Source organism: Meriones unguiculatus, chromosome 2, assembly GCF_030254825.1.
Source record: "Meriones unguiculatus strain TT.TT164.6M chromosome 2, Bangor_MerUng_6.1, whole genome shotgun sequence".
Classification (NCBI taxonomy): Eukaryota; Metazoa; Chordata; class Mammalia; order Rodentia; family Muridae; genus Meriones; species Meriones unguiculatus.
This window is the reverse complement of record NC_083350.1, coordinates 24,096,050-24,111,533: the sequence shown is the minus strand read 5'-3', so window position 1 is coordinate 24,111,533 and position 15,484 is coordinate 24,096,050. Positions and strand designations below refer to the sequence as shown.

Sequence of the window (15,484 nt, the reverse complement as noted above, 5' to 3'; positions counted from 1 at the left end):
CATTTCCAGATACCCCGCAGTGAGAACCAAACCATTCTCAGGGCCCTGCCCTGTTTTGCAGAAAAGGAATTTACTTACCTGCCAAGGGCCTTACCATGGAGATCTGATGACATCCACTTGGTAAACTGATAACTACTTCTGAAGCATAGAATGACATGAAGGTTTGTTTGACTCACCTTGGAGTGGGAAGATAGTATTACAGGCTTGTGGGCCAGCTAAGAAGAGAGCAGCTTTTTAGCAAATAGAACCATGGAGATCGGTTTAGGGTCTTTTTATTTACATTTTATTTTTAATTTTTGTCATTGACACAGAACCTCAGCTGTCCTTCTGGTGTTCCCATTTTTCCATAGCGCTGCTGGGATTGCAAACCCTTAGCCAGAAACTGGAGATCCAGAGACAGGGGATAAATATCATAAAAGTCAGAGGATTAGTGAATGGAGCCACTGTGGCTTGCCAACATAAGCTATGATTTTAGTAATGTGAACTAGCTTAGTAATCAAATCCCCTAACCTTTTCACAGCCTTTCACGCCCCAACTGCAGTGTAACTGCAGCTGGGCAGGTTTGATTTTAAATAGCACCGGCCTTATTTATTGCGGCACAGATGCCAATGAAACCTGCTTCTGATCACCAGTTGTCTCTTTTTATTCAGATTCTTGCTTTTGACCCATTCACTCACTTGAACATTTAATTTATTAAAACACGTCATGGCTGCTGCCACTGAAAACTCCTGAGCAACCACTGGAAGCCCCTCAAGTTGCCTCCCTTCCTGAGCCAGGCAAATGTGCCGATAGGCTGTGTTATCTCATCCAGACAAAGACACCGTACAGCATTCTCATTGGGAAAAATAGATTCAGAATTGCATGTCTGCCTGGATGGAGGGTGGAAAAAGGCAGAAAGTGAAGACTTTTTCTGAATTCGGGCACGATTGTCATCAGCATTATGGGGCTCAATGGCAAGGCAGCGCATGCTTCATAGATTTGAGAGTTTGAACAGAAGAAAGGAAAACAACTGGCAGGGCAACCTGGGAACAGTGAAAATACCACTGCCCCTTTCACCCTGTATCGCTGGTTCTTGAACTTCACTGGAAGCATGAGAAGGCTCAGGCTAGCATATACACCAGGAGAATGAAAGTCAGTTAGAACCATATCTACAATGCACAGTCTTTATTCACACAGGTGATAACTGGAATTAGATCTGACCACATTTTTTAAAAAACAATAATAATGGATGGCTTTGGCCTCACCAGCAGCAATGCACTCACTAAGAGACCTCAGCTTTCTTCCTTCCCTCTTGTTAAGGGAGCAGCCGAAAGCATGTGTGTTGCCATACGGACGCCTTCCACAGGGAAAAGCATCGGCCTGTTTCTACAGCCACAAACTTTAGGCCTTAAGTTAAATTACAATACCCGAGTTGATAAGAACAAGAGTGACTGTAACCTAGGTGTGACTGGTGAGAAGAAAGGGGAAAAGCACATTTAGGATTTTCTTTAACCAATTAGTATTGCTGTTTTATGTATTTTTTTAAAAATCAGGAAGGCTTTCTTTTACGCATAAACACACACACCCCACAGAGGAAGTCGAGAAACAGCCTGGTGTGGTTTTATCTACTTGATCGGTTGATGTTTTTAGCATTGAAGACCTCATTAGTATTCTATCTTATCATTATTGCAGTATTGTCCTCAAGTGCTATCAGACCTTACCTGCCATGTCTGTCACTTCTGCTTCAGCTGCAGAGATGCCTTCCCCTTGGTCTGTCCCATGAACTGCTGGCAGCTGCAGCCACTTTTTTTTTTTTTTGGCTACTGCTACTACAATAAAATATGAGTCTTGGCCTACCCATGCTCTGAAGTATGGTTTCCATACAAAGCCACTTTAGCAGACCTGCACAGCTGAGCTTATTTAACCCTCTGGCCCCTTTCCACTCCCCCAGGACCTGATACTTTTTATTAATCTTAATCTCTTTTTTTTTTTTTCTTCTCTGCATCACCTCTCTGTGGCCAGCGGAGCCAGCTGTCTTGCACAGTTCCCTTCACTCCATGTCTGGCCCTTCCTGTCCGAGCACCCAGGATCCCCACCTCCTAATAAACATCCTGGGCTTTCTGTAAACCTGGCTTAGTCATGGGCAGCCTGGGGTTTCAAGGGTCCCAGGCAGCTGCTGTGTAAATACTAAGTGGATAGCTTTGGTGGAGTTCATTTAAGTCTTCTGTCCAGTTAACCCCCTCCAAGTGGTATCCTGGTCATCAGCTTCTTGGCCTCTCTAAGTCCTAAACTTGGCATAACTCCATGTGCTGCAAGAGTGCTACAGAATGCTGGAAATGCTACATCTGGGCCTCTTGAAAGATGCATTAGCTTCAGGGTCAACATTCAGCACAAAGCACTGTGATGATTTATGTCTTCAATTAAAACCTGCTCTCTCTTACAGCAGACAGGGCTACTTGTACTGTTTGTGCTCCGATTTATTCTTGCCATTTCCACAAACCTCTCACTTTGTTATAATCCAGGGCTCCTGGCTTTCACTGTTGATCTGGGAAATTGATGAAGCAGTCAGCCTTTGGGTAATTTGGCAGCAGTATTTTTTTTTTCCTTTGATGAAATGGAGCTAGTGTCAGATGTCTCAACGGTTTGCTTTTACCTGCCTGGATGGTGTTATTGTTCCGGTTGACTGGCTATCATTCTGAGTTTTATTTGTTTTCTAATCTTTTGAGTTTAAAAGCTTTGGATTCTCTTAAGTCCCATCACATTCTAATTGGCCCTACATGAGGGCAAGTCAGTTTGAGAATCTGGGTCTCTGATACTGTTTTCCTCATCTAAAGAAACAGAGACATATAATAATAATAATAATCATCATCATCATCATCATCATCAGAGACAAGGGATGTTACAAGATCAGATGTCTAATTATTCTTTGCAAATGATAAAACATGACCAAAGATTCCAGAGTATTTATTTCTCTTTCCTTGATTTTTCTTCAGCCTCTAGGCAGCATATTTTTTAAGAGTCATGTTAAGACATGAATGAGAACCTAACCATCAGAACTCGGTCAGTAGTCTCATTCAGGTTGCCTGCTGCCGCATGTATGATTTCATATGATAAAGCAGGTTGACTCTGGAATAGCACATTTTCAGATTCAGATTCAGGCAGATTCAGAAGGAGTTGGGGATACCCAAGTAGCTGTTCTCAAAGGGTCATCATTTAGAGGCCGTGACCACTCACCCTTCTCCTTCTCTGGAGGACAGCCATGCATCCTCCATTCTGTCCAGTTGCCTTTCCCCCGTCACCTTCTCTAAGTCTTGGAGAGTCAGTTAACCTCTCATTGAAGTGTTTGTTCTGCTTTCTCGAGATATGGTAGTCAGGCTTCCTCTACCAAAGAAACATGAAGGAAGGGAAGGTGCCAATGAGTATACACAGGGAGTCCCTCTTAACAGCTGCCATGTTTTTTCTGCAGGAAGACCCACGGCTGAAATTTCCAGTACATATGCGGTCAAAAGCATCTTTAAACCCTAATGACCTGGGTCCACTTCCTGTGAGTATACCACAGAAACATGAAATGGTCCAGAAATGTGTTCTTATCATCTCTCAGTGTTCATGGAGAGGCCTGCGGATCTCCCCAAGGCTCTCTGGGTCCATTGGTCAGTGTTCCTTAAGAGGGCCAGATGTTTGGGCACTTTGAAAGGTACATTACAGTATATGCAATACCAGTACATGTAAAAGAAGACTTTTAATTATTAGCCATTAGTGGAAGTTAGTTTTGATCTAGGGCATGTACAAGAGGCATATACTACAGGTGCCAATTTAAGCAGCATGCATTTATTTTGTAACTTAGCAGCTACTGAGCTCTGGCCATACTGCTAAGTCATAAGGACAAAAGCCATGAATATACTATTGAAAGAAAATAATCACAGAAACTTTCTCTATGTCACTTAACCTGTAGATTCTTTTAAGTGGATTCTTTAAGTAGATTCTTTTTCTGCCTTTGTTATGGACTCTTTATAAACCTGTGGCAGTGTGGTTTTGATTTTTGTTTTGTTTTATAATTTCATTCGTCTCTGGGAGCATGGTATAATTTGGTCTGTGCTTAGTTTGGGATGAAAATTTTACTGTCTGCCTTCTTCAACAGCCCAGCCATCATAAAAAAAAAAAAAAAAAAAAAAGACTGGAGATATGGAGATAGGGTTGGCTTTGGTTTGGTTTTTAGTTTGGGGTTCTAGTATTACTATTATATTTCTTTTTAGACAGCCAAGGCCAGCCTAGAACTCAAAACCTCCTGCTCTTACTTCCCAGGCACTCGGATAGCAGAGATGCACCACTATGCCCAACCTCTAACAAACTGTTTTTAAATGGGAATTGTTATTATTTTACAAGGATGAGAGCCTTCTTAACATATATATATATAAAAAAAAAATCTCTGGGGAGATGGCCCAGTGTAAAAGAGTGCTCGCTGAACATATATTGGAATCCTAGTCAGAATTCCTGGAACCCACATGGAACACTAGACCTGGGCCCATGAACACCTGTAGCCCCTGGTACTACAGCATGGGGAAGCCTGGAGGATAACTGGAGCTTGCTGGCTAGAGTAGCTCCAAGCACAGTAAGACCTCGTCTCAAAGGAATAAGGTGCAGTATGAACAGGGCACGCAGCGTCCTCCTCACACTCCCACACACGTGGGCATGTACACCTGAAACATATACACATGGCATCCTTCCTTGCCCTCCCGCCAAAAAAGAGAAAATCTGTTCTCTGAATCTTATGTATTTCTGAGTCAGGTGAGGCATGCCGAGCGAATCCTAAGAAGCACCCAGTTGTTGGGGCTGTGACTCAGCAGGGAAAGCCCTGGCTGTCAAAGTGTGAAGACTGGGGTTCAGCTCCCCAGAGCCCACATGGAAGCCCCATGGGTGGTGTGGCATCCTTCATGTAAGCTCTATGGGGGAGGGGGCATGGAGGCAGAAAGGCAGAATAAGCTGGCTAGCAGGCCAGCCAAAAAGACAAGCGCCAGGTTCTCCAAGGGGCCCTTCCTTGTTAGGCTAGAGAACAAACAAGGATGATACCAGACAACCACCTCAGGCCTCAGGACCCATTCCCACCACCCCTGTGCACACGCGCCTGCATATACATGTACATCCACACAGTTAAGCAGAGGGGGGAACTCTAGGTTACTCTGCCACTGTGTGCTACACAGTTATAAGCCCCTACTCCTTCCCTGAAGTACGCAGTAGGTATTTTAACCAAATGAACTCCTCATGCTGAAATCTTTTAAAAATATTACTTAGATTTTTTTTTTTATGTGTATTATAGTTTTGCCTGACCTGTGTGTATACACACTATGTGTCCCCTGGGTGCCCCCAAAAGTCACGCCCACAAAAGACACCGTCAGGTTCCCTGGAACTGGAGTCATGGATGGTTTTGAGACACAGTGGGTGCTGGGAAACAAACCCAGGTCCTCCTCGAGAACAGCAGGTGCTCTTTGCTCGAGCCATCTCTCTAGCCCTCACACTGACCCCTTGAACAGTTGCGGCGGTGCCCTCAGGGCGCCGTTTCTGGTCCTTCATACAGTAAAAGCTTGGGAGACGTTGGCCGCTATGCGACTTGTTAGCTGTGCCCCTGCATTAGCGTCACTTGGAGTATTCTCAGTGTGAAGATGTCCCTAGCAGAGGAGACTCAAGAAGGTTCCTGGAGTTTTCAGTATCCCCTGGGATTTGGGAACTGCTGACTGATGCTCGTGTTCTCTCCCCCTCCTCTTCCCGGATGCCAGCCCGGTTGGGAAGAGAGGATCCACTTGGATGGCCGCACATTTTACATCGACCACAGTAAGTGGACGCCGCTGGGCCCACAGGTGTGACAGGGTGCAGGAAGGGGAGGGTGACGCAGCTGTGATGGTGAAGCTATGTCGTTTTACTCCCTGTCCAGGCAGCCAGGTGTTATGTGGAGAGAATGACACCAGAGAGTCAGTGCCCTTATACGGTACTGTGCCTTCACCCCGAGTTTGCTTCCAAGTAGCCCATCAGGCTTTCACCCAATTTGATCTTGTGACCTATTAACTTTTTTATAATTTAAAAAAAAATTTTTGTTGTTATTGACAGTCCCTTGATATTTGCGCTTTTAATAAATACACTCTGGAAATAGAAAATAAGATTAGAAGTAATGATTTAGTTTAAAAGAAATAAATCTTCTCAAGCAGTGTTTTCAGCTATCTATGCTTTCAAAACACTGGCTTTAGCGATGCCTATTCTGACCTTATTTTCTATCATGGCATGTTTCCTTGCACCCAGCACACTAATGATGTATGTAGCTGTTTCCCTGAAACCTCAGTCCATTTGCTGAAGATACCTGCTTTAGCATCCAAGAATATATGCGTGGTTTCTCATTTCATCTGGAAGTTAAACTAATATGTCTTTTCTTTTAGCCAGGGAATTGGTTCTAGAGGGCTGGGGGAGATTTTGCGTTTTGTATTTGTTTTTAGATGGTTTGTTCTTCATGAAATTATATTCATGAAGGACTAAAACTTTCCAAAGAAAGAAAGAAAAAAGGAAAGCCTAAAAGAAGGCTCCAGATAAAGTTCAAATCTGTGTGCAGTTGGTAGTATTTTGTTCTTTCTTTTCACTTAGTTCACTTAGCAGGAAGTGAGCTCCAGGCTTCAGGTTTTGATAACCAAACAAAGTGATGAGCCTTTTGCTGGGAAGCCTGTCCCCGGGCAGCGCTACCCAGGCCAGTGGCCATGGGGTGGGCGGGTCCGCTCCTCCGAGTGTCGCTAGAAGACCTCATATACTCCAAGAACCTGTCTTCAGACATGAAGGTTGATGGGCTTGAAGTCAGTGAGAACACCCAGCCAAAACCCAGAATGTTTAGGGGACAGTGCCACCCTTGGACCAAAATCAGATTATTTCAAGCTATGCAGACTTTGATTTTGTGCTTGATTAGAAAAAATAGTGAGTTATGTACTTTCCAGCACTGTCCTGTGAGCATACAGCACAGTGTCAGCGCAAACGCTTCCGTGGATGTGCATGTGCTGCTTCCCCCTGGAATACTGTTTTATTCTAAATTCTGAGAGCTTCCTAAAATGGGGAAGAGGTTACCTTTGTAGTGCTACTAAAAACAGTTCTCCGTAATTTACCAGTCTGCCCTGTGGACAACATACGCCAGTGAAAGCTCTTCTGCCTCTCCCTCCAAGTCTAGCGTGTGAAGTAATAGTCCCTGTCTTTTTCAAAGGCTTTGTTTCGGGTACTCCCCCAAACAGCTTTACTCACCTGGCAGATAGGTTTAGGGGTTTCCTTATCTTCTGAGTGAAGTCTCTTGCCGTACAGACAGTTGGCTGGCAAAATCCACCATCTCCCTTTGCTGCCATCATGCACACAGGTTGGAACCAGCCTTCACCCCAAGTGTCGTTGGTATGGCCCACGTTACCAGTGGTTGACTTGAGAGGCAGGCTTTCAAAAGCACCAGACACTGGAGTGCCGGCCTTGATTCATTTGATGGATAATTATTGATGAGCTCCTTCTATGTGGTGTTCAAGAAATATCTAGAATGAAATCTCTAGTGCTCTTGGGGAAAAATTTTTTTAACAGACCAGTTGTGCCCAGAAGTACCACAGAATTGGCCAATGGTATCTCAGGTACAAAAGTTACAAGAAAAATTCCATGAAATTTTGTGTTCCTCCACCCTGCCCACAGTAACCAAATCTGGGAGCAGAGGCTAAATGGCTGGGCTTCTCGCCCCTTTGCTTCCCTCTTGTCATTTGATTTGAAATGTAGTATCTCGGAGGTTAAAAAGCATGTTGAGATCTGAAGCTCTTTTTAAAACTCTGTCTACCCGTCTGCCACTCATCCACCTGTTTGCACACCTCACAGCAGATTCCTTCTGTAGCTCCAGGAAAACGTGTGTGGTTCCAAGCGCTCAGACTGTTTGGGAAAGACTTTATTTTTTTCTCACTGTTGGCTTCATTCAGTCATTACAAAGATAACACCTGAAGTTCCTGTCAGGTGCTGGGACATAGTCATCAGTGGAGAGGGGTTATGGGATCAGATAGCTACCTACAACGCTATCCTCAAGGGTCTGGTAGAGAGACATGTCTTCCATATTATGCTGGAAGGTAAACCTGTTTACTGGTGGCTGAAGATGGCTTTGTGGGATGTGTCCCCTTTAGGACAGATTTTGAGCAGGATTCACTCTGAAGGGCATGGTGGAAATCAGTGTTAGGACAAACCAGATATGGCCAGCAGATCCCACACTGGAAGTGGAGACTGCCTCATGGGCTCTGCCCCTCAAAACCCTAAAGCCTTGGTCACGCTTTGTTTGTATGTGTAAGGACATTTACAGGAGCGTGACTGGCCATACTGTACCCATCATCAAGGGAAAGCAGCCCTGGCTGGCATGCAAAGGAGGCTGGCATGGTACCCAAGCCAAGGTGACAGGTATCTGAGAGTATGAGGACTTGGATGCACTCTACAGACAGTAGGAGCTTCAGAGGTCTTTCCCAGGGTCCAAGGACAGCAGTCAGATGTATTCCTGAGAATAAACTCTGGGCAGACCTGTGCAGGAAATCTTGAGTGGAAGCTAGTCTGGACCATAGAATAGTCCAAGAAACAGACCTGTGCCCCCCCCCCCAGCCAGAAGAGAAGTGATGACGCTTTGATGATCACCAAGGACAGGCAAGGACATGGTCAGGTTTTGGATTTTGGTAGTCAGTGGGTTATGATACTGCTTTTGTTAGTCAGACTTTAGTCATTGTGACAGGTACCTGGCACAAGCAGCTTAAAGGAGAAAGACTTTTTTTTTTTTAGGCTCACAGTTTCAGAGGTCTAGCTAGTCCTTTACTCCATTGCTTCTGGACCTACCATAGTTGTGGTAGCCAACCATGCCAGAGCTATTCATCATCCAGACAGGAAGAGAATGACAGGATGTCTAAGCTGATGGCCGCTCTCGTTTCTCCCCCTTTTAATCGGTCCTCACGCCCAGCATGTAGGATGGAGCTGCCCATGTTCTGGCAGTTCTCCCCTCCCACTCCACACACACACACACCCGCTCCCGTCTCCCCAGTTAATCCTCTCTGGAAAAGCCCCCACAGACACACCCAGAGGTTTGCTTCACTGATCTCAGTTCAATCAAATCAGCCATCCAGATTAATCCTCAGGCTGCTGACTGGAGTGTCAGGTGACACCGTGGGGTGGCTGATCACCTGCTCCAGGCTCTCAGGGAACCCCAGTGCAGGTGTCAGGTGGAGTCTGATATTCCAGTCTGGTGAGAAGATTTGAAAGTCCGGTGTTGGGAGAGGTTGGGTTTATTTTGATGACAAACACCCAGTCAGCGGTTATTACCCAGACTGCTATAGAAAGGCACGGTTCCGTCCAGCTGTGTCCCACCACGTTCTGTGACTGTTATCTTGTTTTATTATTTTTCCACCTCAGTACCAGCGTTGGCTTTCTGAAGTCTCCTCTTTTTAGCAGCTAAGCAACCTGAAATAGCACCTGCATCCGCCAGTGTTCCCTGAGGCAGCTGAGCTTTTCAGTCATGCACTTTTTCTGCCAAACCAAAATGAAATAAGCATCATAGATGCGTAGTCTTAGGGTTTCGTTTTTTGTCTTAAATGTGCACCATGAGTGTGTTTTCATTACACAGAGTAATGGGTTCCATCCTGGCATTTCCATACATGTCTTCTTGTCTGCTTTAATCATAATCACCCTAGAGCATCTTGGTAGCACCTCTGCTTTCATGGCGTTAGTAACGTCAGAGTTTAAAAAACTAACTGAGGTGCTTGTTAGAGTTGACTCTGTGAGTTGATATCAGCTCACTAGCAGGCTGAAAATGAACACAGTGATTTTTCAAGAAATATCCCCCCCTACTTTTTTTTTTCCTTCAAAAATAAAAGTAACCTGTTATACCCCAACCTGCCCTTTCCACTCCCTTTTCTTCCTGAGTCCCCCAGACATACCTCCACCGGATGCCGCACGCATGCGCAGGCCGTCCTGAAGCACTCAGTCATGCGCAGATGAAACCCTACAGGACCACCTGGGCCAGTTACGGCATACCTGGTGTTAAGCAGTTTTGATCTCACCGCTTCTTTTGGAAGAAAGGAAACTGGCCCTGCCCAGCCAGCAGGCTGCCAGGGAACCTTTCTCTGAAATCTTGCTCTGCTCTAATTCCTGTGTGAGTTCGAGCGTGCGCGCGCGTGTATGTGTCTCCACCTTTGCTCTCTGCTTGAAAGCAGTTTTTCTACATCATAAGCAAATTTTAAGAAGTAGTCTACTTTTTTTTTTTTTTAAAGTGTATGTGTTAGCTTTCAAGGGAACGGAATCGTCTTAGGCCTTTTGAAAACCAAGACCGAGTTATAAATCCTTGTGAGTAAAGGAGTTTATAATTGCAGATTTACTAGGCTGCTCATCCAGAACTGCACAGGGATGGTTTTACTTTTGTTGTGCATTTGTTATTATTGTTTTTAACTAATCAAATATATGTTTGCCATGTACAGCAGTTACCTTCTAACCCCAAATACTAAATTCTCCCTGGGGTCAAGTCAAAGGGGCTTTAGAAAAGGAAATTGTTCTTAAACACCCTATATACAGAAGAGGCTAGAACTAACGCGCAGGTGTTTTTACTGTTTTCAGATAGTAAAATTACCCAGTGGGAAGATCCGAGACTACAGAACCCAGCCATCACTGGTCCGGTCAGTATTCTCCGTTCCTCCCCTTTGTATGAGCTTATCGCTGCGTAGTACATACAGTTCTTGTGTGTGGCTATGGTGATACCAAGAGACTGGTGAAATTGAGTAGTTTAAGATTCATCCCAGCTCTTCAGTGAGTTTTCCAGATGTGTTACAGCTGCATGAGCCTTCACTTGGGACTAGGATTAGAAAGGAAGAGAAAATGGTGTGATAATAGCAGATTGAAGCGTTTTCTTCCTGGTCCTTTGTAACGTTTTTTTTGTTGTTGTTGTTGTTGTTTGTTTTTTTTCCTTCCTGGCCCTTTGTAAAAGGTTTAAATGTGTAATCAGGATTGTCTTTTTTTAACTGTAATGAAGGGTTGTTAAAGATATTTTTAATACAGGGATAAACATGAGAATTAGGAGAAAGAGAAGCCCTCAGAAAAATAGAAATACATTGATAAATTATCCTGCTATAAATTATTCTCTGCTGGTGAAATGATCCAATCCAAGCCAGATTATATAAAGGCAGGTTTATTGGATGCAGCTCTTGGGCAGGCTTACTGGTCCCAAGGAGAGGAGCCAGGAAAGTTGTCATGGGAAGGGGGACAAAAGGGAGGGGGAAGAGAAAGAGTGCTCAAACGTGGGGTGGAGAGGTAGGGGAGTGGGGGAGGACCCGTGACACACCAAAACGTCCAGATTATATAGGAAAGAATTTCTGGGGGAGCCCAGCCCCTGAGCTGGGAAGTTCAGCATGCCCTGTAACAGGCAGGGACTGAGGCATGCTGGGAAGACCTGGGGGCAACACTTAGGTTGAAAAGGACCTCAGCTGCTTGTCCCCGGCCTGAGGGCCAACATCCCAGCCTTTTGTTGATAATAAACGAACTTCCTGCTGACATTGGATGTTATTGGGGCAGGGCGGGGTTTAGGGCAAAACTGGAGGTGAGGGTAGTTTGGGGGGTTTCTAGAAATAGAAGGTGAAAGGTTTGAATCCGTGAGGGCTCCATGGGGGGAGAGGGAGGAATGGGTCTGAGAGGTACTGGGTGGAGTATAGTGTGATAAGCTCGAACAGGGTGGCCTTGAGAGCCTCACTGGTGAGTTAAGCTGACTCTGCTATGGCTCTGACTCGGCTGTCATCCACACACAGTGATCTAGCTATTTGAGCAAGAAAGCTAAGTACGCCCTTATGAGTGGGCCTAAAACAGCTGTGACCACTCCCATCCTCTCATTGGTAAAGAGGGTAGGGGTGGGTGGAGTCTGTGAGTGCCAGGACATCCCAGAGTCAAAAAAAAATAAAAATAAAAAAATAAAAGTGATGGCCGCTAGTGGGTGAGGAGCCCTGTGGGGGTCTCTGTGGCTGCCTGGCACAGAGGCTTAGCTGTAATAGCAAAATTGGGGATCCATTGTCTGGAGAACCCCACCAGGCCCAAAAGTGAAAGCATCTGGTCCTCTGTAGTTAGCAGCTGTAGATCCTTCAGAGCCTGCACCCGGTCAGAGGTGAGGCACTTAGACCCCGGGCCAAGTCAGATGCCCAGGGATACAACAGCAGGAGAGCGTAGGTGAGTACCCGGGGAACTGAGATAGTTTAGGCGTGAAGCGGTGTTTTGCTGGGAAGGAGACAGGGAAGGGCTGCAGAGTTACACAGGTTCTGGGACGACCCCGGTTTAGGTGAATTTTGCAACAGACATCCAAGAGGTGTCTGGGGATCCATTTTAGACCCAGCAGTGTCCATCTTCCCAGCCTTTGCCGGAGATCCCAAATCTATGAAGGTAGCATCCTAGGACGGGTTTTCTTTTTCTATTTTTCTTTTCTTTCTTTCTTTCTTTCTTTCTTTCTTTCTTTCTTTTTGAGGTGGAGGTGGGGGGTTGCTAACCGGAAATAAGATGTCACTTATCAGAGGCTCCCCCAGAAGAAAGACCTGGTCTTTGTTTGGGAAGACCTCCAGCAGAGGAAGTCCAAAGGGTCCTGGACCTGGAAGTAGGCAGTAGCTGGGGACGGTTACTCACTGGGTCTGCCTCAGGCAGAGAAAAGGCTAGGAGGAGAGAAGCAGATCTCCCTTGTGGCCAGGAGAGATCGGGAAGGCCACCAGATGGGGACTCAGCTTCTGAGTTTTGGTACCAAATCAGATTGAAAGTTTAAAAGGGGCAGGTTGATTTGGGAACTGGGGCTCCTTGCCTCAGGGGAACCAGAGGAAGTCCCACCCAGACAATGGTGGGGAGAGCAGGCAAAGGAAAATGCAGACCTGTGCCCAGATATGGCCATCTGGGGCAGGGGCTTGGAAGCTGGTGACTCCAGATGAGGGGGTTGGGGCAGTCTTCAGGAATGCCAGAAATGGGGAACTGGGCCTTGGAGGCAATCTTCAGAGGGGCAGGGTTGGAGATAGAGAAAATGGGATTTGGAATTGACTAGGTCATGTGGTGAAGGGGCCAACCAGACATGCCTTGCACCCAAGTGTGGATACAAGCTCCTTAAGAGAAAAACACTCCTCCCTTCCTCTTTATAGGCTGCAAAACCATGCATTTATAGGATGATGTCATTTGTTAGGTCAAGGATAATAAACGCATGCCAATCAACCTGAGTCTCTTCCGTCTTTAAAAACCTGTTGAGAAGATGTTGGAAAGCTATGGCTCAGGCGTCAGCTCTGGTGACTCCCTGACTATCCTAGTGTCATTCCTACATTCGGCTTAGAAAGCAGACATCTGACTCAGAGGTGTGACCCCCTGAAATTTATAGTCAGGGAAAGTCCTAAGATCTTTCTTGCTAAGAACACTCTCATCAGCCAGGGGGTACCTGGTGGGGTTTGCCAGTGAGCTACAGGTGCTGAGAGATAATCTGGCTGGCCTTTTCAGTTCTACTACTGATTACATAATTCTGTTATATTTCTTCTGGTCCTCTTCTTCCCCCTCCCCCCACCACCACCCAGATGTTCTCCCATATCTTTTGGCCTCCAGACATTAAAAATTTGCTGCCAATCTGATTGCCATTTCTTGGAGGACAAATATTTCTTCCTTGGTTTTTTTCTCATTATCTTTGATGTTCCGGAAGCTCACAAACACATGTCAAATTGTGTATTTCACATTGGACTAAGAATAATCATTCATAGATTAGGGGGTGGGCTCATTATATCTGTCCTCTGTTCTAGTAAATCCTTAGTTATTTCTTCCCAAACTTTCTCCCATCCTTACTCTAGCCAAAAGTTTGCATTCCTTTCCATCTTTGTTCTTGTCCTTAGGAATATCCTTCCTCCCTCCTTGGCTGTATTTTGAGTTATTACTTAACTCGTCTAGTTAATTCTTTAAGGTGTGTGTGTGTGTGTGTGTGTGTGTGTGTGTGTGTGTGTGTAAGTACTCTTATCTGCATGTACACCTGCATGCCAGAAGAAGACACTGGATCACATTATAGATGGTTGTGAGCCACCATGTGGTTGCCGGGAATCGAACTCAGGACCTCTGGAAGAGCAGATAGTGTTCTTAACCACTGAGCCATCTCTTCAGCTCCCTCTTTAAGGTTTTTATAATTTTTTTCATGTATCCATTGCTGTTAAGACTGCCAGCTTATACAGTTGCTATGAAATCAGTTCTTAGGAAGCTAAGAATCAATCTACCTCAAGGTCAGCCTATACTGTTTTGGGGCATATACCAAAAGACTCACATGTCATACTACAAATAATTGCCCACCCATGTTCATTGCTGCTCTATTCACAATAGCCAAACATTGGGAAAGGCCTACATGTCCATCAGCTGATGAATGGATAATGGAAATGTGGAACATTTACACAATGAAATAGTATCCAGCTGTTAAGAAAAATAAAATCTGCAAGTAAATAAATGAAACTAGAAACATTCTTCCTGAACCCGGCAGCCCAGATCCCAAAGGCAGCTATTGCATAGAATCTTATTCCGTGGATGTTAGCTCTTAAGCTTTCAGTCAGTGTGTGGTTCAATCTAAGTAATCATAGGTACCTTAGTGAGAGAACAGAGAAGAGGGGATCTCAGAAGGAAGGGGGACTAGAGTATATTGTTACGGAGAGATAAAGAGGAAACTGGAGTAGGATTGAATGGGGAGGGGGATAGAAGAGCAGGGTAAAGGGGGGAAGGAAACTAACACTAAAGATTTTTTTTTAAAAACCATATGAAAGCCAACTACTGTAGAAGCTTCCTAAAATATCTACACATATGCAAAGAATTTAGATGGAGTCACCATATGATAGTGGAGGCAAAGCTCCAAGTCAGATTCTTTTTACATAACTGAGGAAACGTTTCTTAGTTGCGAAGATGTACCACAGAGCTAGCTGGTAAAGTTGTCTGCCTAAGCCAGTGGGAGAAAATGGTGGAGGGGCTCCTTGCCTCACCCCTCAACCCCTCCTGACCCCAGTTTCAGTCACAGGTAATCTTGACTATCAACCAAAGGTTTTTCCTCCCTAGGGCTCGTTCTTCACTGTTCCCCATCTGTTTCATTCCATCTCTCTAGTTTCTGCTTAGAGGTACCTCAGAGCTGTCCCCCCTAGGCTCCCAGAAAATAACCCTCCAAATATCCACCAGTTTTCCCCTTACCACCTGACTCTATTCATTCATTCCTTTTTGTGTTCTCCCTTTTCATGTATTAATTGTGCAAAGTAGTCTTCACTATGACATTTTCATACATACGTGCATACATATATTTCATATATTATATATGAGAATATATATATATATAATACTAATAGTACTCACATCCCTTCCCCATTGTCCTCTCTCATCCTCCCTTCCCCCTACTGCTAATCTCATCCCAGTTACCCAGTTACCAAATAATCACCCTTCTATTTTCAGTTTTGTTTAATCTAGGTTCTGTATGAAAGAGAAAATGTTCTATCTG

General features: G+C 45.0%; 1 protein-coding gene across 11 annotated transcripts in view; it reads left to right on the top strand.

Moving 5' to 3' along the window:
* The window catches only part of Nedd4l (NEDD4 like E3 ubiquitin protein ligase), a 317,780-nt gene that overhangs the window by 277,367 nt on the left and 24,929 nt on the right, over positions 1-15,484 (top strand). For 7 of the 11 annotated variants that reach the window (XM_060377161.1, XM_060377167.1, XM_060377166.1 and 4 more), the window contains 4 exons: positions 3,446-3,523; positions 5,751-5,805; positions 5,906-5,959; positions 10,597-10,655. In XM_060377161.1, coding sequence (XP_060233144.1) covers positions 3,446-3,523; positions 5,751-5,805; positions 5,906-5,959; positions 10,597-10,655 — 246 coding nt within the window. The remainder of the gene's footprint in view (positions 1-3,445; positions 3,524-5,750; positions 5,806-5,905; positions 5,960-10,596; positions 10,656-15,484) is intronic. The other 4 variants (XM_060377163.1, XM_060377162.1, XM_060377168.1 and 1 more) reach the window with 1 other exon arrangement.